This window comes from Carcharodon carcharias, chromosome 3, assembly GCF_017639515.1.
Source record: "Carcharodon carcharias isolate sCarCar2 chromosome 3, sCarCar2.pri, whole genome shotgun sequence".
Taxonomy (NCBI): domain Eukaryota; kingdom Metazoa; phylum Chordata; class Chondrichthyes; order Lamniformes; family Lamnidae; genus Carcharodon; species Carcharodon carcharias.
Genome location: NC_054469.1, coordinates 76,746,342 through 76,769,533, shown reverse-complemented (window position 1 = coordinate 76,769,533; position 23,192 = coordinate 76,746,342). Strand labels below are relative to the sequence as shown.

Sequence of the window (23,192 nt, the reverse complement as noted above, 5' to 3'; positions counted from 1 at the left end):
AGTGCCAGTAGCCTTTGGAGCCTTGTGCATATGACCATTATTCATTTGTGAACGCTGTAGATGATCAATTATGGCCCATTGGATCAATGATGGTCATTATGGCTGTGTCACAATTTCATCTTTATCATGCATCCACACATGCTGGGGTCAATATGTAGTTACCATGAGATAAAACCTGGTCAACATTTTCTTATGTTTCTTTAACCTGGTAACATTCCAGTTGCTGAGATCTGCTAATTCACCGTAGATCATGCTTTTGAATCTGGAGTTTTCTGGTTGCATGAATGAAACAGTACCAGAACCACTTGGTTCATTTATACATGACCCTTTCTGAAACATGTAGGTACGATGGTTACTTTCTTTCGTATTTACTGAGACTGAGTATTTACTCAAAATGTGCAGAATGAACGGAAAAAATGTGACACAATTATATTTTACCTTTAAAAGGAAAATCAGCTTCTGATTTTATACAATCTTGCTGAAATATCTTCATTGAAAAGTTGGTTGAAAAATTGCCATTAGAAAAAACTAAGATTCCTGACATTCTGAGGAATGTAAGGGTTAAAAGATGGAATTGTTATATCACCAAACTGATTTATTAGAATATGCCAGGATTAACCTGAACATATTGGAATTGCCAATGTACACTACTCTTGCATCATTCATCTTGGTGTTGTGAGTGTTTTAAGACTGCTACATATCGATTTATATAGTATTTCAAAGGAAGTTATTATGCTGTCACTTTTGCTGTTTGGAGTCAATTACTAAACATTTTCTGACATTATTATGAATTTTATTTTTTATTCAGGATCCTGCAGACAAAGTGAAGGAATTCATGGATTCAAAACCAATCCTCTCTGAATTCAATGAGCAAATTACCTATTACTCTGTATGTATAAAACATATTTCTGTTATCATGGATTAAACACTGATGCACTTTTTTTATTAAACAAATGTAACACTTGTTGTTCTATACTAAATATAGAAATTGGAGGCTCAGATTGATGAGTTACCCTCTTGTTATGAAGTGGGCTCAGTTCAATTTGACACACAGCATTTGAAGCTGGCATTGGTGCAGGAATGCCGCTCGTGGAAGAGAGCCTTTGGCACAGCCTTAAACAGAAAAACTGCTATGGAAATGGATGAGATTTATTCCTTTATTGAAAATCTCAGCAAACAACTGAATCGACCAATAAATGATTTGGATGATGTTCGTGGAGCCATGGCAGCACTGAAAGAAATCAGGGATGCTGAGATAAAGATTGATATGACCATTGAACCTATTGAAGAAGCACATGCCTTCCTAAGTAAGCATGGGTTGCTTTTTCAAGATGGAAATGCTGAGAGAGTTGATGGACTATCTTATGTTTGGAAGAACATAAATGCACAGGTACCCCTTAGAAATAAAACTCCAGATATACAAGAATATGCAAGTATTTGGATTAGGATAATACTTTTTGAATTCATAGTTATCTAAAGCATTTTAAGAATAAACCAATTTATTATTTGGGGGTACTTTTCCACTTAGCAGGAACAACAAATCAAATATAAGGAAGGGAACAATTGGGCTCATTGTATCTTTTCTGTTGGGGGTGAATATTTTTCCCAGTAGAGAAATATCTGCTGAATGTCTTCCAATAGGGGGGGGGCCCTGGAATTGAGAAATCAGAAGTGACAGGAATTGTAACTGTATACTCATGACTCAGCACTCCAATGCTTTGCAATACCAGGAAGAACAAAAGAGAAATTTTGGCAAGTAACAAGGAAAGAAGGGGTTCACTATCTTCGGACCGATTTGGACCAGTGATACAGATGGGTTGAGATATGACAGATGGATATTAATTTGATTAAATGTGGGGTTGAGCACATAGCTACAGATAACAGTAAATGTTGGTAAAACAAAAAGGAGAGATCCAAGGAAAAGGATTTGGGTGTGATTGGTAATCATACGAATTAGGAGCAGGAATAGGCCACTCAGCCCCTCGGGCATGCCCTACCATTCAATAAGATCATGGCTGATCTAAGTGTAACCTCCCACCAACCCCCACTAATCTTTCACCCTCTTGTTTATCAAGAATCTTTCTAACTCTGTCTTAAAAATGTTCAAAGATTCTGCTTCCACTACGTTTTGAGGAAGAGAGTTCCAAAGACTGATTACTTTCTGAGAGAAAAACAATTTCTCCTCATCTCTGTCTTAAATGGGTGACCTCTTACTTTGAAAAAAATGACCCCTAGTTCTAGATTCTCCCACAAGAGGAAACATCCTCTCCACTTCGAGCCTGTCAAGACTACTCAGGACCTTTCAATTAAGTTGCCTCTTACTCTTCTAAACTCCAGTGGAATACAAACCTAGCATGTCCAAGCTTTCCTCCTAAGACAATCTGCCCATTCCAGGTATTAGTTAAGTAAAACTTCTCTGAACTGCTTTGAATGCATTTACATCCTTCCTTAAATTAGGAGACCAATACTGCACACTGTACTCCAGATATGGGCCGGGATTTTCCATGCCCGCCGGCGTCAGGCGTGTTCAGTGGTGTGAGCAAACAATATGGCGCAATCAGTTTCACAACAGCGTGAAACCAGTTTGTGATCATTCGCTCAATGTGCCAATGGCGGGCCATATTTCCCACCATTGGACATCGGGAACCTCACTGAAATACATCTGCATATCATTATTAGGCCAGCCCACCAGAATTGTCCCCCACCCTTGCTGGATCACCCACCCTCGTCGGTGGGAAAACTTGCCAATGTGTTTCACAACAACACATAAGCAATGTGTATCTGGCAAGCTGCACTTTGCTCGGGACTTCAAAGTGTGTTTGCCTACCTTGCTTCAGTCATAGTCATCAGTGCCAGGTTTCACAGACAGAACCACATCACTTTTAGGGGGGCTCATAGCAGGTGTCTACCTTCCAGATTAGCCAAAGGTGAGTGGCTTTTCAGTGGCTGCAGGGCAAGGTCTTGTTTGGGGAAGGGGGACAAATGACCTCAGGTAAAGGAAGAGGCTGCAGGACGAGGGCTGGGGAAGGAGGATATCCCAGCGTGTGTGTGGGGGCACATGCTAATCATTGCAAGTGGCCTCAAGATGGTGAGGGCTGAGGAGGCAGTCACCAGAGGAGATGAGACCAGATGGACATGTGAGAGTATGTGTGTAAGAATGGGTGGTGATGTCACTTGAACTGGCGGTGAGTGAGATATCAGTGAATGTGTGATGGGCTTGAGTGTGTGAGTTTAGAGTGCTGAGATGGTTGCCATATACTGGCAGCACAGATGAAATCATTCATCCTCTATCTGCTTTGGATGGCCAACCTTTTCTGTGCAGCACTGGAACTGATCACCATTGCCACTGCCTCCCAAGCCTGGTTGGTCACACCACTGTCTATCCTGCGGTCAGAGCAGGAGTAGAATCTAGAATTCGCTGCCTGAAAGGGTGATAGAGGCAGAAACCCTCATAAAATTTAAGAAGTATTTGGATGTGCACTTGCGATGCCATGGCATACAAGGCTATGGGCCTAGTTCTGGAAAATTGGATTAGAATAGCTAGGTACTTGTTTGACCGGTGCAGACTTGATGGGCCAAAGGGCCTTTTTCTGTGCTGTAGACCTCTATGACTCTATGACTCTAATATATTTACATATCATTATAAGGCCAGTTTACCGGAATCATTCCCTCATGCTATCAGGAAAACATGCCAATGCAAACACGTCTTGACAAGTGTAACGTGCAGAAGTCAGGAATTATCACCAGGGCCTTACTCACATCATGGATATGGAGAAGCAGAAGATGCTGGAACCTGATGGTAACAGGATCTTGGAGGAATGTCCATGGCATATTGTGTGGATTCTGATGGGCATGAGTCCACCACAAAGCAGTTCACAGAAGCTGGAAAGTCATCGTTGAGGGAATATTAAGAACGGATGATGGTTGAGGGGGTGGAGAGGAAGCCCAGAAGTGTTTGGGAAAGGAAGATGTCCACCATTCTCCCCATGAAGACCTCCATATAAGCACATTTGAGCACCACTTCATCAGAGAGCAGGTGGACACACTCCTCCAACTCATGTGCCACTTTGTTGAGGGCTCCGTGTGATGTTCCCCCACCTTCTGCTGACTCTCCAGGATGAGTTGGAAGGCCAAATCCAGAGGCTCGTCATCTGACTTCGACCTCACAACTGTCTTCTTCTGCAGTCCTCCAAGTGCCAGGGAGCTTGGCTGTACCTGTCCTGCTGTGGACATGTATCCATGGAGTGACCGCCAGATTGTGAACCCAAATCTGCTCTAGGTCTAGGTCCCACAGTGGTGTGTGTCTTTGCGTTAGTGGAGGGTGTGGGTAAGGCTCTGTGATGGGTCTTCCAGGTTGCTTATTTCCATGTCTTCAATGGAGGAGATGCCCTCTTGACTGGAGGTGAGGGAGTGGATGGAGCTGAGGGACTGGCTGGCCAAGGGTGTCGGTTGCTTGGCAGAGTTCCCTGTGAATCAAGGTAAAGATAATTAGTGCATGGCAGCGGTGTCAAAAGCAGGAGAGAGAGCATTCACATTTGCATTGAGAGAGCAATGATGTAACGCAGGATCTTCACAAAGGTGTTCACCATTGACCTCACCATCGCCGCAGGCACATTTCACATCCTCACTAGTCAGTGCGATGGCATACTCCTCAAAATGAGTGAGATGTCTAATGTGGGCCACTCCACCCCCGGTCTGGGACCTCTCCCTGCTGTTGTGAGCCAGCTTCTCCTGCTTGAAAACAGATGGAGAAGGTGTGAGCAGGGCACATGGCACTGCATGGAATGCACTGTGTGGTGAGTGGAGCCATGGACAGGATGAGGATGAGCTCCAGAGGATATGAGCTTGAGGAAGATGTGAAGGTGTGTGTGAGAGTTAGTCATGTCGTCCTTTGAGGTGTGAGGTCCCTTTGGATGTGTGATCGGTTTGTGAGTGTGTGAGTTGAGAGTGATGAGAAAAGTGACTTACCTTGGCAGAATGGATGAGATCATTCATCCTGTTGGGGCACTGGGTTGCTGTCCTCTTTTGCAGTGCATCCACATTATTAACCATGAAAAACACATCCTCAAAACATCGCTTTAAGGTAACATTAATATTTCCCTTCCTTTCTTATATGACTAGCACATAACATAAGGGGACTGATATATGCAGCAGGAAGAAGAACCTATATATATGTCCTGTTACTACTCGAGGGGGAGGTCCTAGGCATGGGCATGGGGTGAGTCAGGCCTGAGGCCATTTGCAAATTTGTGGGAAGAAGGGGTTTCGATTCATGGGGCACTGGCATCAGTACTCATGGGAGAGTGGGCCACTCCATTCGGCTCCACTTGAACAGGGCTGGTATCCGCCACCACCATCTCCCATGCTGGATTAGTAATGTTTCTTCCCATCCTGTGGCCAGAGTGGGGGTAGAGGACATCACGTCAGGCCTCCACTGTGTCCAAAAGGTGCTTGAGGGACGCATCATTAAACTGGAGGGCTGCTTTCTTCATGCCTTTCGGGGCAATGTCTTCTTTGCAGCAGCCATGGGCTGGAAGCACTGAGAGATGTGCACATGGCTGCACTTTTAATATGGCGCCTGGTGCGAGGAAACAACGGGGTGATGGCTTGGCGGGCGAATGAGACCCTGCCCACCATCGGAATAGCGTATTTCCCAGGAATGCATGATTAGTAAAGCGGGATTGGGATGATACGGCGCGAAAACCCACCATTGCAGCCTACGGGAAAAATGTTCTTTTTCCCGCCCGCAACCACAGTTAACGCAAACCTGGGACGATTCCGCCCACTGTGTTTGACTTTATCCACATCACTATCCTGTTCCAATACTTTGACTTTTCTCTTTGGATTTCTAAGTCTCCCTGCACCCAAACCCTACTCCTTCTCTGTTAGTTTAAAGCCCTGTTCGCAGCCCTAGTTATATGGCTGGCCAGGACACTGAAACCAGCCCTGTTCAAGTGGAGCCGACTGGAGTGGCCCACTCTCCCATGAGTACTGATGCCAGTGCCCCATGAATCGAAACCCCTTCTTCCCACAAATTTGCAAAGGACCTCAGAACTGACTCACCCCATGCCCTTGCCTAAGACCTCCTCCTCGAGTGGTAATGACATATATGTAGGTCCTTCTTCCTGCTGCATATATCAATCCTCTTGTGAAGTGCTAGTCATGTAAGAATGAAGGGAACATGTTGATGTTAACTTAAAGAGATGTTTTGAGGATGGGCATTTCATGGTTAATAATGCAGATGCACTGGAAAAGATGATAGAGATGTAGGGAAGTGAGGGAAGAAACAATGAGGATACAAGCAGGTATGGCATGAGGGAGGGGCAGCAGAAGGAGGGACTGTGTAGTGTTCCACACTAATTGGAGGAGAGTAAAGGGAAATGGGTGAGGGAAGGCTTGTGAATAAGTGGAACAACAGGTGGTGGACAGTTGAGGAGAGCGGAGTGTGAGATCTGAGTTAGAATTTCTACTGCAACAACCTTGCTGGGGTCATTGATCTTTCAGCATTGCAAGCAAGCCCTGGGCGCTATGCTTCTGGCATTGAACTCCTTTATTAACACTTGCCTGGATTCTTATCTGAAACGTCCTTGATCCTGTGATTTAAATGACTGAATAAGTCAAATTTCATTTTTATTGCATGGAATTCTAGCTTTTTACTGGTGCTATGGAGATTGAATTCCATACAATATATTATTCAATTAAAACTGTAAATGAGTGCATTATGTAGGCATTTTATATCTGTTATATTGCAGGACTTATTTTTATCCCTGATTGAAATTGAATCATAGGTATGGGAGCCGGTGTCGGGGTGGATGGAGGTTATATTTATTTCTCTCTCCTCGGAGAGTATGGACGAAAATGGAGTAGCTGCATTTCCTGCCCTGTTCATGTTGACAAAAAGTTTAGTGCAACTGGTTTTGGCAGGGAATGAGACACTGCTAGACTCTGACTGGAGCCTCATGCATAATTGCTAATCATGGAACTATGATGTTAATAGGACCCAATGGCAATTTAACACTGTCCTGAACAGCTCATTCGCTGCTGTTGCCCAATGTAAGCTGATTTGACACCAGTGGTGCCATTTTGGATAAAAATAAAAAACTGCGGATGCTGGAAATCCAAAACAAAAACAGAATTACCTGGAAAATCTCAGCAGGTCTGGCAGCATCGGCGGAGAAGAAAAGAGTTGATGTTTCGAGTCCCCATGACCCTTCAACAGAACTGAGGTTATGAGGACTCGAAACGTCAACTCTTTTCTTCTCCGCTGATGCTGCCAGACCTGCTGAGTTTTTCCAGGTAATTCTGTTTTTTTTGTGCCATTTTGGAGTTCTCTCTTAACCTCACATAGCTGAACGTGTGATAAACAGCTGGAATGATACTTGTACAGTGTATCACAATTCCCATGCCTGTTTTCGGGGGCTATCTAATATAGCTCCTGTGCTTTTCCTTCCTGTTGATAAAACTGCCACAGAATAAGTTGGATGGTTTTAGTAGGAAGAGAGAGAAAAAAAGTGCTCAGAGACACTTGGAAAGCAGTTCAATAGGATAAATGAAATATTAACCACAGCGTGATTCAAACTCTCATTCCCTATCAAAGAGTAACTTCCACATAATGATAAGAATTACATGCTGATTTTTCCTTTCAAGCTAGAGATGATGAGTATCCTGTTCTGTTACATCCCTTTGACACATTTTAGGATTTTGCCTTCTGTTGTGGAATCCAGAGACAGAAATAATTGACAAATCAAAAAATCTACTTTAAAAGAAATGTAAACATCTGAGCAAATCTGAAGTTTGCTTTCTTTACACATTTAAGGAACACGAAAATATGCACTATATTAATGCACAAAACTGCTTGACTTCCAAATAACTACAAAACTGTGCAGTACTTTTGGTAATAACTTTCAATGCCAGGATTAGCATTCACAGCAGGTAACAGACATTACAAGAATAAAACTACACAATAAACTGGTAAATGACAAAGTGAGCCTACTTGCATATTGAAGAAAGGCTAAGATATTAAGATTTATTATTCAGAGAGAATCATCATTATTAATCAGCATTTATGTTTTACGCCTGTCACTTCATGGCTGTCTAACTATCCAAAACTTGTGTGTGACAGGTCGTGCAGATACAGAGTACACTTTTAAAAGTGGAGCCTGCAATGAAGACAGATCTACGAGAAAGGGTAAAAATCTTCCAAACTGATGCTCAGAATTTTTACCAAGACTATGATACAAAGTAAGTGATGGAGGAAAACAATATTTAATAGGAAACAGAACAATATCATGTAATGTAAAAAACATTCTCAGAGAAAGTACTGTCAATTTAATATGACTTACCTCTTGCAGATCACACCACTTTCCTACTTTAATGGATTTATATTTAGACAACATTCCTCCTATTGGAATCTGAAGCGTAGTAGATATGCATGAGGGTGGCAGAGGGGCGGGGTGAGTGGCAGTGTGGAAATCAATTTAATTTTTCAAAAAGCTGATCATGAGCTTTTCTTTCTTTCCTAATGAATCCCTTTCACATTTTACTGTAGTCATAGAACAACTTAACAGGGACTGTGCTAAAAGATATCATCAGCTCCCTAAGGATTTTCCAATTAATGGCAGCTGGCGGACAAGGCCAATGAGGATCTCCTCATCTGGCATCAGAGATGTAAAGAGGATGCTACAAGTTTCTGAATTCCTTTCTAGTATAAAGTATATATAGTACATTCTCCTCTAGAAGGTGTTACAAATTGTGAAACAAAAACAGAATTACCTGGAAAAACTCAGCAGGTCTGGCAGCATCGGCGGAGAAGAAAAGAGTTGACGTTTCGAGTCCTCATGACCCTTCGACAGAACTTGAGTTCGAGTCCAGGAAAGAGCTGAAATATAAGCTGGTTTAAGGTGTGTGTGTGGGGGGGCGGAGAGATAGAGAGACAGAGAGGTGGAGGGGGTTGGTGTGGTTGTAGGGACAAACAAGCAGTGATAGAAGCAGATCATCAAAAGATGTCAACGACAATAGTACAATAGAACACATAGGTGTTAAAGTTAAAGTTGGTGATATTATCTAAACGAATGTGCTAATTAAGAATGGATGGTAGGGCACTCAAGGTATAGCTCTAGTGGGTCTGTCTCATATATTATCTTAGAGCTAACAGTGTGAGTCACACAGTAAGCAGCCCCTATACCTTGCATTTAGGAGTGTGCTTGCGCTTCCTAATATCTCAACGTATGATAGAGAAACCTGGATGTAATAATAGGCCTCCTTTGGGACCTGGGCAGGATATCATGTCTTTTTAACATGTGCCTCACATGTGCTTCCCTAATGTTTCAATAAGAGGACTGAAAGCAGAGATATAGATCATTGAGCTGCTTTACTTTACAGTCATCAAGTGAATATACAGCTTAGCAATTATAATCATAAGTGACTTAGCTTCAACCTCTTCTTTAAGAATCAGAAGAATAATAAAGAAAGCAGCCCTGTCCCAGTTACTGAGCCAAATGGTATACTTTTTAGTCTGTCCCAGCATTGAAGCAGACTAAGGCTGGTTGGCACTAGAAACCCTTCTAGGCCTTGTTGACTGACTTTGAACATGGATTTTCTCTTCTTTCTATTACTTCTGACCATGTGAGTTGAGTAAACTGTCCCTGAAATTTCTTCTCCGTTCAGTAATTTACCAGAAGACCTGCCAATAAAACAAGCAACCTAACAAGAGTAGATTAACAGCACTCCTTTGGCTCTGAAGAAGAGTCATACAGATGTGAAACGTTAACTGTTTCTCTCTCCACAGATGCTGCCTGACCTGCTGAGTTTTTCCAGCACTTTCTGTTTTTACCTATCATATGCTTGTCTAATTTACCCTTCAATGCATCTAAACTATTCATATGAACCACTCCCTGCAGTAGCAGGTTCCACGTTCTTACCACTCTTTGGGTGAAGAAGTTTCTTATGAATTTTCTATTGGATTTCTTGGTGACTATCTATATTGAGAGCCTCCAGTTATGCTATTCCCCAAAAGAGAAAACATTCTGTCTGTATCCAGTCTATCAAAACTTTCATAGTTTTAAAGATCTATATTAGGTCACCCCTCAGTCTTCCTTTTTCAAGGGAGAAGAGACACAGCTTGCCAATCCTCACCTGGTATATACACCCACTAATTTCTAGTAACACTTTGTAAATTTTCTCTGCGCCTTCTCCAGTGCCACCATACCCCTTGTATAATATAACAATCAGAATTACATGCAGTACTCTTGAGTGTGATCTAACCAACGTTTGATAAAGGTTTAGCATAATTTCCTTGCTTTTCAATTGTATCCCTTTAGAAATAAAACCTGCTGTTTGGTTTGCTTTTTCCTATGGCCTTGTCAAGCTGTGGCACAATTTTTGGTGACTGGTGTATTTGTACTCCAAGAACCCCTTTTAGCATTGCGCCTTGCACCTTACAAGTAATAAGTGACCTCCCTATTCAATCCATGTTGCGAATGACCAGAAAAGAATATTACAATCATTTGCATTACCAGTGCATGGTGACAGAGGTGAAATCCACACCAGAGAAATTGCTTGATCACTCAGTGAAACTTACCAACGATGAAGGTCCTTCCTTCGCCACTGACTGCAAGTTCCAGTCCAGTGTGTTTTCAGTGGCTGTAGCATATGGCTATAAGGAGAATTTTAAACCTATATGTACCCATTATAGTTTAAAATACTTCACTTATGTGTAACTTATTTTCAAATTCATCCTATGAAGATATGGTCAAACAATCCCAAAATGGGACAGAAACAACATGAGTAAGAACTGCTTTGATGAAATGTTGAGTGCAGATAAACAACAGGAATGTGAAAAGATACATGCAAGGTTTGTTTTTATTTCCCCTCTAGGCAGTGGACACAGCCTAATTATTGTGTGCAAACTGCTACCTTGCTGATGTTAGATACCTCAGTGCAAAGTAGGAATCAAATCTGTGACCTTATTGATTTTTATGGCTTGATGCTACACCATGCATCGTGTTTGTCATATAAGCCATCACAGAGGACATGGTGGCTCCCTTTGTAACAAATTTGCATTGAGAGTCAAATGCCTATGTCTTTCAGAATCCTTTGTGAATATTTGGGTAATGATGCATTAGGTATTTTGGGATGATTCCTGTCAGGAAATTGAGATTTTCTCGAAATCCTGTTTAAGGATCAGTACAATTGAAAGATGGACTGGACCAACGATAGTGAATTACTCTCTGCGGATTGTTTGATTTACCTTCAAATTAAGGAAGAATTCTTAAAGATAAAGAAAGCTATAGTCATAACCTCCTGGACAGTTTGTCAGTCCTTTTGTTTTCCAAACTATTGTGAGTGGAATCCAGGTTTGGCTGAGATAATGTTGTAACTTGTGTTATTATGTGATTTCTCACCACAGAGGCCCTGGTGTTGAAGGCCTTCCACCTGGAGAAGCTAATGACAGGCTGCAGATCTTCCAGACAAGCTTTGATGAGCTCTGGCGGAAATTTAACACTTATTCTGGCGGAGAGGAGCTTTTTGGGCTACCTGTTATTGGTAACAATTTTCTCTCTCTATTAATATGTCTGTTGCTTAGTGTTTTATAGTTTAAGCAAAATATGTGCCGTGTCTTGTGCTATAATTGGGTAAAATAACTTTCTCCCTGCAAAAAGAAGTTGAGTTAATATGTTGCAGTATCTAATGATTTATATATGATAGGACAGCATTTGCGTTAAAACATTTAAGGATAAAATACAGAAAAAAATGCTTTTATGAAATATCCATTTTTGGGAATAAAATGTTTTCATTTGTGTTATGAAATAGAATATCCTGACTTGCTGAGAATCAAGCGTGAGCTCACGTTACTTCAGAAATTGTATGGTCTTTATAATTCAGTCATTGATAATGTCAATGGTTACAATGACATTTTGTGGAGTGAATTAGATACTGAAAAAATTAATAACGAACTTCTGGATTTTCAGAGCAGGTATGTAAAGTTTGCACAAAATATATGTAATTTCTTTAACAGTTGTCTTTTGGTGTTGCTCATGATGATCAATCAGTGTTTTGTAACATGGGATAACACCATGACCACTGATTTACAATGCCTGAATAAGAGCATTTTGGGCCAGGATTTTCAAGAGCAGCGGGTTGGGACCCAGTATGGACAGGAATTAATAATCATGGTTCAAGAGGTTGTCTTGGGTCCCCAACACCTCTGGGACAGGTTTGTATTTTTGCAGGGTTGGCAGCAGGAGGGAGCGGCAAACACAATCACCGCCAATTAATGGCCCCTTAAGGAATTTGTTAAGGCACCCGTCACTTCAGGTTTGGAATTGTTAAATGTTTTTCCAGTGAATAATCTCAGGCATGTTTGTGTACAGCTGTTAGATTTGCTGTGGGCCCTGGTAAATTGCTTTGCTTTAGTCTTTAAATCTTATTCTATGGGTCCAACTAGCACTGGTACCAGCACTGCTCCTTATCTTCTCGTCTACGGCCACCTTCCATCCACCTCGAGGAACTGCCTGCTGTAATCTGTGAGGCAGCAGCAACCCCCAACTTGTCTGCTGCCTGCCTTGCCTACTGGCGCCTGGCAGAGAGCTCCTGCCTCCTGGTAGCGCCCGATGTCTCTAATTGGGTGCCCAGCAATTAGGCTGTTTGCATTTAAAACTATTGTGAGATTGAAGCAGCTCGGGTGCAGGATGGGATCCAGAATTCATCCGGATATCAGGTTCATGACCTCACATTGAAAATCTGGCCTATTATCTTTATTAGATGATAATCTAATTCATCAAAATTACAGTTGTGTCAAATCTAACAGCAGGTGAATCTGTATTAATGAGAATATTTCTAGGGATGATTTAGCAAGCTCCCTATCTGAGTGAGTTCTGCACATGCTTAGCTTGAAAGAGATCATTGCATGCTTGGTCACAAGGACCTCTGGCTAGAATTTTCCAGTCCCGTTGGCGATGGGCATCATGCTGGGCTGGGGGGAACGATATGGCGAGAAGGCCAAAAATCGATTTCACGCCACTGATGGTGTCAGCCATGGCAAAACGCCAATCCTATGGGGGCCAGCGTGAACCCACTTTGCACTGGGTGGCAGGAAAACATGCCAGCCCAAAGCACAACTGGACAAGTGTGACATGCAGAAGTCGGGACTTACCATTAGGGCCTTGCTCAGATGGTGGACATCTGAGGAGCAGAAGATGCTGCAGCCCTACAGCTACTGGACAGCCACCATCTTTTCTGCCAACATTTGATTTCAACTCACATGACTCAGGTGCATTCTCATCCCATCGAAGCTGGCTTTCACCCAGTAACTCTCCCTGCTCTGGATTGTTCCTTGTTCTTTTCCATGACCAACTTAAACTTTATGATACATTGGTTGCTGTCCCCTAAATGATATTTGATCCACTTGGGCTGACTCATTCCCTAGAACTAGGTCTAACAGTGCCTTCCCTCTCGTTGGACTGGAAACATACTGCTGCAGAAAATTGCCCTGAACACATTCCAGGAATTCTCGCCCTTCTTGTCCCTTTGCACTATTCCTATCCCAGTCTAATTTTGAATAATTGAAGTCCCCCATTATAATTACTCTGATTCTTGTAGCACTCTGTAATTTCTTTGCAAATTTATTTCTCTACATCTCTTCCACTATATATTACACTGATTAATGTTAGTGCACCTTTTTCATTCATTCCCTCTAGCCAGAGAGATTCCATCCTTGACTCCTCTGGAACATCCTCTCTCTCCAGTACCGTAATGCCAGCTTTAATCAATACTGCCCCTACTGCTCCCCTACACTTTTCTTCCTTTCCTTATACTCAGGAATATTTAATGCCCAGTCCTGCCCATCTTTGAGCCAGATTTCTGTTATAGCAACAATCTCATAATTCCATTTGTCATCCTGTGCCTGTAGTTCACCAATCTTATTAACCACACTCTATGCATTCACATACATGCACGTTAGCCCTGATTTAGGCCTTTTTACTTTTGGCCTTAATCTGACCCCATCAAGTAGTTTGTGAAGTAACCAAAACAAATATCATTTTACAATTTCTACTATTCTAACATTTTAGACAACAGTTTCTTCCTTATGCACATATAATATTCTATAATGTTCATTTTAACATTCCGTCTGGTAGCTACTTTCATTTTTCTTTGATTTTTGCTCACAGAATACGGAAATTACCCAAAGCCTTGAAGGAATGGCAAGCTTTCAATGACTTGAAAAAGACGATTGATGATTTCAGCGAAACTTGTCCATTGCTTGAAATGATGGCTAACAAAGTGAGTAAATGTTTAATCCTTGATTTAAAAAAATGAAGAAATTGTTCAATAAAATTTGGCAAGAGTCCAATTGTCACATTCAAAGTCCTTGGACAGGTTGTTGCTTTCTGACATTGCTGTCTTCATTGTGGGGGTGGGTATTTCAGACCTCCCACAATTTTGATGGAGTCGGACCAGCTTCTGCAGGCGACATGGCTCACACCAGCTCAGAGTGCTATGAACAATGGAGGAAGCCGTTCTGGAGTTGGGAACCTTTTGACAAATAAGCTCAAAAGGTGTTGTCAACTTCGCATGCCATAATGAAATGCTGTATGATAAATTAAATAAGTTTTTGATGCAGTGATTGATGATAGAGCTTTGTTTTTACAAGGTAAGTGATCATTAAACTGAGCAGCATTTTGAAAGTGGAAAAGTCTTCAGATGCATTAGGGTACATTATCTACTAGGTAACGTACTCTTTTGCATCAAACAGTATTAATATTCAGATTTTTGCTGTCTCAATTGTCCCCTTTGCTTTAATCTTTTCATTGAATGGCAGTTAGATATCTGTTTGATTGCTTCAGAGCTTGAACAGATGGCTGAGCTCTTGGAATCATTTCAAAGGCTTTAATTTATTCAGCTATGGTGGTTTTGTTGACACAGTTGTACAATGGAATCTCATTATGAATGCTTGGCTCTGCTCCAAACCCACTAATAGTTTCAGCTCAGCAAGGACTGTTAACACAGCTGTCAAGGGGACTATGAGTTTACTTATATTGACAGTTTAATGAGCTCAAAAGAAGATTTTGTTTTTGAAGTTGTTTTTGAATTATAGCTTGTTTATTTTGACAGTTTATGAGCATATCAATGACTTCCCCATGTTTTAGGGTTCATGAGTTGTGTACAATGTGGATACTGGTTGAGTAGGTGTGGGAATGAGCAGTAAATGGGGGTATGGAGTGTGAGGGGCGTATGTGTGCTCTGTTGGCATGGGTTGTGTGGATGGGGCATGGGTGTGAGGGGCATTTGTGGGTATGGGGAATATGGAGAGGTTTGGGGGTGAGGAGGTATATGGAGGCATGTGGGTATGGAGTGTGAGGATGTATATTGTTAATGGTATGTTAATTGTATTGTTAAGATTAAGGATATACAGGTGGAGGGCTTTGATTGATTAAGTATATTGAGGACATAGAAGGAGAGACTTCTGGAACATTGTGTGTTGGTTAGGGAAGAGGCAGGTATTTGTAATGTTGCATTCTGTAAATATGTATTATATTAAGTATAAGATCGGCATCTAGTTTCCTACTTCACCAACTGGCTTTGGAATGGCTTAACATGGTAACAATGAATGGTTGCTTAAAGGTGAAGATTGGAAACTTCGAACATTTTTTTCAGACGGAAGATTGTAATCTGAATTACTTTTGTGAAAAATGGCTGAAAGCAATAGTAACTTATGAGGGTATGATTACCCACCAATGTTTCCTGAATCCAAGGGGAGAGACAAGCACCTTTGGTTAAGGAGCTAAGTGTGCTTATGTGCTCCAGTCTTCAAAATTTCTGTGATTACTGTCCATTAATCTCATGGAGACAGTTGACAGGTTTCCATCAACATAGTTAAGGACCAGTGGGATAACTCCACATTTCAGCAAAAGTTTGTCATACCTGCAGAAACTGGAGGAAGTGGTAGTGCACGAAATTTGTGCAGGGACAAGGTGCCAGCGATAGTAAGGAGATTGGTGACTTCCGGAATGGCAGCTGTCACTGCTTCAGGAGATGCCTTCAGGGTCAACCTGAGCTTCACACTTCCACAGGACTTCTAAGACCTGTTTGGAACCACTGTAATGACAATAACCAATGGTACCCCTGAGCCTGTGCCTTGTTCCTGTGGACTGGAAAGAATGGTTGAAATTGTCACTATCTCTCCAGTGTGGCAAAAAGCCTATTTTAAGGCCCTTTTGGACATTGCCGCAACTTCCCTTGCCTTAGACGAGGCTTAGAGTCCTGATATGCCTCCCATCTCAGGAAAGCAGCTGTCCAAGTGGGATTAGCTTCCAGCAGCCTTTGTCTTGTAATGGAACTGCCCCAGCCTCCAACTTGCCCTGGTAGCACCTCATAGAAGTAGTAGTCAAGGAGCTCGAGCAAGTAAGTTAGCTGGAACATGATGTCAAGAAGTAGCTGTCATTAAAAGTGAATGCGTTTTATGACAACTTAGAGTGAATGTTGCAATGGAAAGTAAACATGACCTGAAAGTAGAGGGCTTTGTGCCCAGTTCTGTGTATGCTTGCAACTCTTGGGATGACAGAGATGGGAAGGAACCTTTCTACTACTGTCTCTTGAAAGAAATTCAGAAAATCTTTGACAGTGAGGGATTTAGTGAGATTGTGGCAAAAGAGTGCAAGCAGGTCTTTTTATTTTTTTTATTTGGTATGTCAATTTATTCATTGAGAGCTTTGAGATATAAATTGTGCCACTCCTTTCTCTAACTGCAAGGAAGAGGGAGTGATATCCTGGAGAACTGTTTTGAGATTTTGCCTGTCATTGTAGAATAGTGCACCTGTTGTCTGTGATGTGAGGTGTGGGGAAATGCTGGTTGCAATAATGTAGGATATTAGGAATAGGAGCAGAAAGAGATGGCGCGTGTTAATGATTTTAGGAGTGGTAAATCAAAGCGGGGAAGGGGAGTGTTGGGCCTGCAGATAGTGGAGATGTGAGTAGAGTAACTGACATGAGGTTTAGATTTTTACCTTGACTTATCTGCTGTTGATGTTAGACTTTTTCCAATATTGTAGCCATATCTTGGGAGTAAACTCTTAGTATTGGTCTTTTGAATCATCTCTTCCAAGTGGAACATAGGAATAGAGAAAAATAAATCAAAGTTCATCTAGTTTGCCTTCTACCATCCAGGAAATCACATGATACAATCATAGTATAGTTGTTAATCTCTTATCAATTGGTCTACAACAAACCCAGAAAGGACATGGGGAAATCCCCACGGTGAAGACTATTGGGATCCATAGATCCAAAGTCACCTTTTAATTCCCAAGCATGCTATACTTAACGTGTCATGTCTCAAATTACACATATATTGCCTCCTAAAATTTACTTTCTGAAAGAGGAATTTTAACCCCATAAAATGGGTGGGTCTGGTCGGGTGGGATGTTAAAATATAAAGATTCACAAACTCAAACTGAGCCCATCTTGAATCCACCCACTTCTGGTTTGGATGGGAGTGAGGGAATGGGTGAACCCAGCTTCCAGAAGGTTGGTTGATCCTTTAATTATTTTAAAGAGACTGTTTGCCTCAGGTTTTATCTCTCTTCCAGCTTTAAAGCTGGCCAGCTGGGTTTCCTTAGCCTTGGGGAGGGAAACCTGACAACTAAAAGGAGGTAAGGACTGCTACACAGAACACTGAAGTACATTGCTTTGGGCCAGGAAGCATAGGGGTGTTTCCCCCTAGCCCCCAGCAAGCAAACCTGTTTTCCGCTCCACACCACTGGCCCCATAGTCAGAACCTCTCCTGAGATTACTGACCTCTCCTCCGATCTCTGCTCCTGTTATATGTCTCTGACCCTTTGTGATTTCTACCCTAGAGCAGAGGGAACTTAATGCTCCTTCGCTGCAGCCTCTCCTGGAGTATTTGCCACCTGACAGGGAGCCAAGCCTGTCAATCAGGCTAGCTTCCAGTCAGGAACTTGTTTAATAAAAGCACATGCTGGTGGAGTTAAGCCTCCACAACACTTGGGCAAGACCTGGTTTCTTGATCAGAGTGCAGTTTGTGACCATCAATGGTGGGCTGTGTTTCCAGCCACCGGATGTCGGGAACATCATTTTAATACATCTGCTTATAATTATAATTCCTGCTTGCTGGAAGCATCCCCATTTGCTGGATCATCCAGGCACGATGACGTGTTTCACAACTGTACCTAAGTGATGTGCACCTCATGAGCTGCACTTCACTCGGGACTTTGAGGTTTGTTTTCCCACCTTGCTTCGGCCATTACTCATGGTCATCAGTGCCAGGCTTTGCAGGCAGCACCATATCACTTTTAGGGGAGCTCACGGACAGGTCCCTACCTACCAGACCAGCCATAAGTTGGGGATAGCTTTTCAATGGCTGCAGGGCTTGGGCTTGTTTGGGGAAGGGGGAGAAGGGGCCCCAGGCAAGGGAAAAGGCTGCAGGGCAAGGGGTGTACTGGGGAAAGGGGGTATCCCAGGGTGTGTGTGGGGACACATGTTGATCTGTGCAAGTGGCCTCTAGATGGTGATGGCTCAAGAGGCAGTCTCCAGGGGTGATGAGGCCAGATGGAGATGTGAGGATGTGTGTGAGTGATGTCCCTTGAGCTGGCAGTGAGTGAAATGCCAGGGAATATGTGATGGGCTTGAGTGTGTGAGTTTAGAGTGATGAGATGATTGCTTTACCCTGGTGACACGGATAAGATCATTCATCTTCTCTCTGCACTGGATCGCCAACCTCCTCTGTGCAGTAAGGTAAAGGCAAAATACTGTGGATGCTGAAAATCTGAAACAAAAACAAAAAATGCTGGAAAAATTCAGCAGGTCTGACAGCATCTGTGGAGAGAAAGACAGGGTTAACGTTTCGAGTCTGTATGACCTTTCTTCAGAGCTTCAGCTGAACTTTTTCAGCATTTTTTGTTTTTGCCTCTTCTGTGCAGCATTGGCCCTGACCACCACTGCCACCGCCTCCCAAGCTGGAGTGGTGAGATTGCTGGACCTCTTGTGGCCAGAGTGGGGATGTAGGACAACATGGCGGGCTTCTGAAAGGCATTCCAGTGTCGGGTCACTGAACTCTTCTTGGCTTTCAGGGCCATGTCTTCATTGGAGCAGACCTGGGCTGCAAGTATTGAGAACTGTGTGCATGGCTGCAGTTTAGATATGGCACCACAAGTGAGGAAACAGTGTGGAAACACAAGACAGCGTGTTTCTTGTGGCTGCATAACTAATGAGGGAGAAGCAGACGATACGGCGAGAAAAGCCGCCAATGCGGCTGGCAGGTAAAACATCCTTTTTCCTGCCTGCTACCACACTTAGTGCAAATCTAGGATGATTCTGCCCTAGGTATCTGGTGCTAGAGGTAGTTCCTGGAAACTTTGTACCAGCTTCTCCCTTCTCCTGTTCACTGCCCGGGCCAGGGCCTCTAAAACAGCATCAGAGAGCCTGCATTCCAAATGTACAGCATGTGCAGCCATTTTCTCCCTCAGGAGCATTCCCTCCTGTCTGAAACTAAAATTCACTCCCTTTAATAAGATGCAAACTGTCTTTAAGTGGCAGAGCTGCTCAGCAAGTTAGCAGCATCTGCATTAGAGAGATGCTGCCAGACCTACTAGGCATTTCCATCATTTTCTGTTTTCATTTCAGATTTCCAACATCTGCAGTATTTTGCTTTTGTCAGGCACCCCCGATTCTCTACCCCACCAACAACTGTGCAACCAATAATCATTGTGATTAATGCTGGCTGAATACTTGTCTCATAATGCCAAACTGCCAGCACCAATTTCAAGTGGTCCTTGCAACCATGGGAACAGAAAAATGCAATGTGTCCCCTGTCATAGAAACATAGAAAATGGAGCAGGAGTAGGTCATTTGGCTTTTGGAATCTGCTCCGCCATTCAGTATGATCATGGCTCACCCTCTATCTCAATACCATACGCTGCGCTCTGCCAATACCCCTTGATCCCTTTAGAGTCCAGAAATATATCTATTCCCTTCTGAAATATATTAAATGACTTGGCGTCATTTTTGCTGTGGTAGCAAATTAACATTAAATAAAAACTATTTTTGAATTAAAAACATGTCCCAGCTCATGTGACAGAGTCACATGAGGGGACATGTTTTATTAATTTTTTATTCTCTTCATTATGTTTTTTACACAGCACTTCAATCACCTTGAGGTAGTTCCTTGCCTCAAGGAGATTGAAGTGCTTTTTCTCGCACTTGCATGAACTGCATGCTAGGCCTGGCTCTCCCTTCTTGCCCTGCCTGCACAGCCAGCACTCAGTGCTGCCACTCGCAATCCATGCAGGCGGGCCTTAATTTGCCTGACCGTGTAATATCACGGTGTGGTGCCGATCGTAGGCGGCTGTTGGCTTCTGGACTGCCGCCACTTAGCACCCCTGCCAAGGGCAAAATCCTGCCCTATGTCTCTTGAATGTGCCTCACTTATGTTTGCTAGAAGCTACATATGTTCATATACAGGGGCCTGTCCTCTGCAAACAGAAAGAACATATCTAGGCATTGCATCTTTTTCAATTAAAATAAAGCTTGAGGGACAACTATTCTCTGGTGCATTTCCCATGGAAACACCTCAACCAATCAGAGTTGATTTGTCTTTTTTGAATTTAAACAAAAGCTTAGGAGACGGGGGAATGAAGGTGTCGGGGGGTGAGGTTCGGCGGATGGGACTACAGATGTGGGAGGGGGTAACGGGGAGAAGATGGCAACTGGGAATGGGGGCGGAAGGTATATGGGAAGGAGTTTGGAGGGCGGAATGGATTGCGGAGAGAGAAAGGAGTCCAGGGGTAGGAGGGAGTGCAGAGTGGGTAGGGAGTCCAGGTTCAGGAAGGAGTGCAGAGAGGGAGAGAGTCCAGGGGCGTGGAGAGGGGAGGGAATCCAGTGAGGAGGAAGGAGTGCAGAGAGGGGAGGGGGTAAGGGTGGAGGAAGAAATTGGCAAGGAGGAAGGAGTAAAGCTGGACAAAGAACTGAGAGCGTCTAAGGGAGTCAGGAAGAGAGAAGGAAGAAGAAGTGAGGCTGGAGGAAGAGGTGAGGCTGGAAGATGGAGTTGGGAGGGGGGAAGGACTAAGGGTATTGGAAGAAGTAAGGGTGTCTGAGGGAATGAGGAGGGACTAGGTGGGGTAGTGGGAGGACTAATGGGATGGAAGGGGTTCTGGTGGAAGGAGTTCTGGGGGGAAGGAGTCTGGAGGGGGGAAGGAGTTAGGGGTTCCGGTAGGGAAGGGGTCCGGGGTTTGGGGGGAAGGGGTTCCGAAGGGGAAGGGGGTCTGGAGGGGCAGATTCCTGGTGAGGGGTCTGATGGGTCCATGAATGCCTCCTGGGGAGCAAACTGAGGGTGGACATGGTATGAGGGAATGGTGAGAATGATCGAGACTGAGGCAGTAGGATGGGAGGGTGAGGATTCGACTGTAGCAGTAAAAGGGACAGTGAGGGTGGTTGGTGGGCACTTGGAGGCAGACACACACCCTGGTGGTGGGAAGGAGGAGAACTGGGAGGTTAATGTGGATGGGGGTGGGATTTACAGGAAGAAAGGGAATGTGCATGTTCACCTGGTCATTCCCGAAGGAAAAGGGTTGTCGCTGGTTGGTCATGGAGAGGAGGTGGAAGGTGATACCAGGGACATCAATTGTGATGAGGGAAACAAAATATTGACTGGGAGAGGGGAGCAGACGGGGGTTGCGCACAAAAAACTGAATCCAGGCTGTGCTATCCAAATCAAAAGTGAAACAAGAGCCATGGTGGGCAAGGTCAGGTGCTGGATGGGAGTGTGATCAGTGGGTGTGCAGAGCTGCAGGTCAGCTCAGATATCAACTGAAAGCGAACTCCAGCAGGCAGCATTGAAAATGCTTAGGCTTTTGAGGTGGGTGTGATAGGTGAAGGATCCGCGTATGTGGGAAAGTGCTTGCATAAAGCTCCAAAAGGCCTTGCCACACACACACATTTCTCCCTCCAGAATCATTCATTGGCCAGCTGCTCCTCTGCGGTGACAGAGGACTAGGTTGAGGGGCTCACAGGCAAAGGGGACTCAGAAGGAGAGGACAGTTTCTGAGATTCCTGAGTGGATGACCCAGGGGTGTCCAGCTGCTGCTCCTCCTTCCGTTTGGATGCCCGGACCTGACTCCTAGAGGGAAAGGAGCACCTGGAGGGATGTCGAGGTGCCCCGTTTCCCCCTCTATTGCCACTGTAGGAACTCACCCGTGGCTCCTGTGATGGAGTGTTGGTCTGCACACATCTCTACATTCTGCTGGACCAGGGTTTCCATGGTGTCTGCCATCCTCTCCAAGGAGACCTCCATACATGCACATGTGGGCACCACTTCATCAGAGAGCAGGTGGATGCAGTCCTCCGACTCACGTGCAACTCTGCTGAAGGTGGCTCTACGTGATGTTCCCACACCTTCTACTGACTCTGCAGGATGAGTTGGAAGAACAAATCCAGAGGCTCATTATTTGACTCGGACCTCACAGATGCCTCTTCCCCAGCAGACCTCTGATTGCCAGAGAGCTTGCATGAATCTGCCTCCTCCTGCTGCGGACACATGTCCTTGCAGTGACCCCAGATTGTGAACCTGAGCGTGCACTAGATCCAGGTTCCACTGAGGTGTGTGTCTCTGTACTGATCCAGGTTATGGGTAAGCACTGTGACAGGTCTTTCAGGCTGCTTATTTCCAACTCTTCAATGGAGGAAGTGTCCTCTTGGCTGGAGGTGAGGACCTGGATGGAGTTGAGGGACTGGCTGGTGAGGGTGTTGGTTGCTTGTCAGAGCTCCCTTTGAACCAAAGTAGAGATAATTAGTGCATGGCAGCAGAGTCAAAAGCAGGAGAGAGAGCACTCACATTTGCGTTGAGATAGGGATGATGTGGTGCGGGATCCTTGTGAGGGCGTGCGCCACCGACCTCACTGTCAACATAGGCACAGTCCACATCCTCACCAGTCAGTGTGATGGCACATTCCTCAAAGTGAGTGAGAAGCCTAATGTGGGTCACTCCACCCCTGGTCTGGGACCTCTCCCTGCTAATGTAAGCAGGTGTCTCCTGTATAAAAACAGATGGAGAATGTGAGCAGGTCATATGACATTGGGTGGGGAATGTTTGTGTGGAGAGCAGAGCCATGGACAGGATGAGGATGTGAACTCGAGCGGTTGTGAGCCTGATGGAGATGTGAGGGTATGTGTGAGAGTTATTGGTG

The 23,192-nt window shown here is 43.9% G+C and overlaps 1 protein-coding gene across 1 annotated transcript in view; it reads left to right on the top strand.

Annotated features, from left to right (window-relative positions):
* The window catches only part of dnah5l (dynein, axonemal, heavy chain 5 like), a 504,419-nt gene that overhangs the window by 184,825 nt on the left and 296,402 nt on the right, over positions 1–23,192 (top strand). The window contains exons 27-32 of the mRNA XM_041183960.1: positions 809–889; positions 986–1,390; positions 8,123–8,241; positions 11,408–11,544; positions 11,812–11,974; positions 14,169–14,280. Of these exons, the coding sequence (XP_041039894.1) occupies positions 809–889; positions 986–1,390; positions 8,123–8,241; positions 11,408–11,544; positions 11,812–11,974; positions 14,169–14,280 (1,017 nt within the window). The remainder of the gene's footprint in view (positions 1–808; positions 890–985; positions 1,391–8,122; positions 8,242–11,407; positions 11,545–11,811; positions 11,975–14,168; positions 14,281–23,192) is intronic.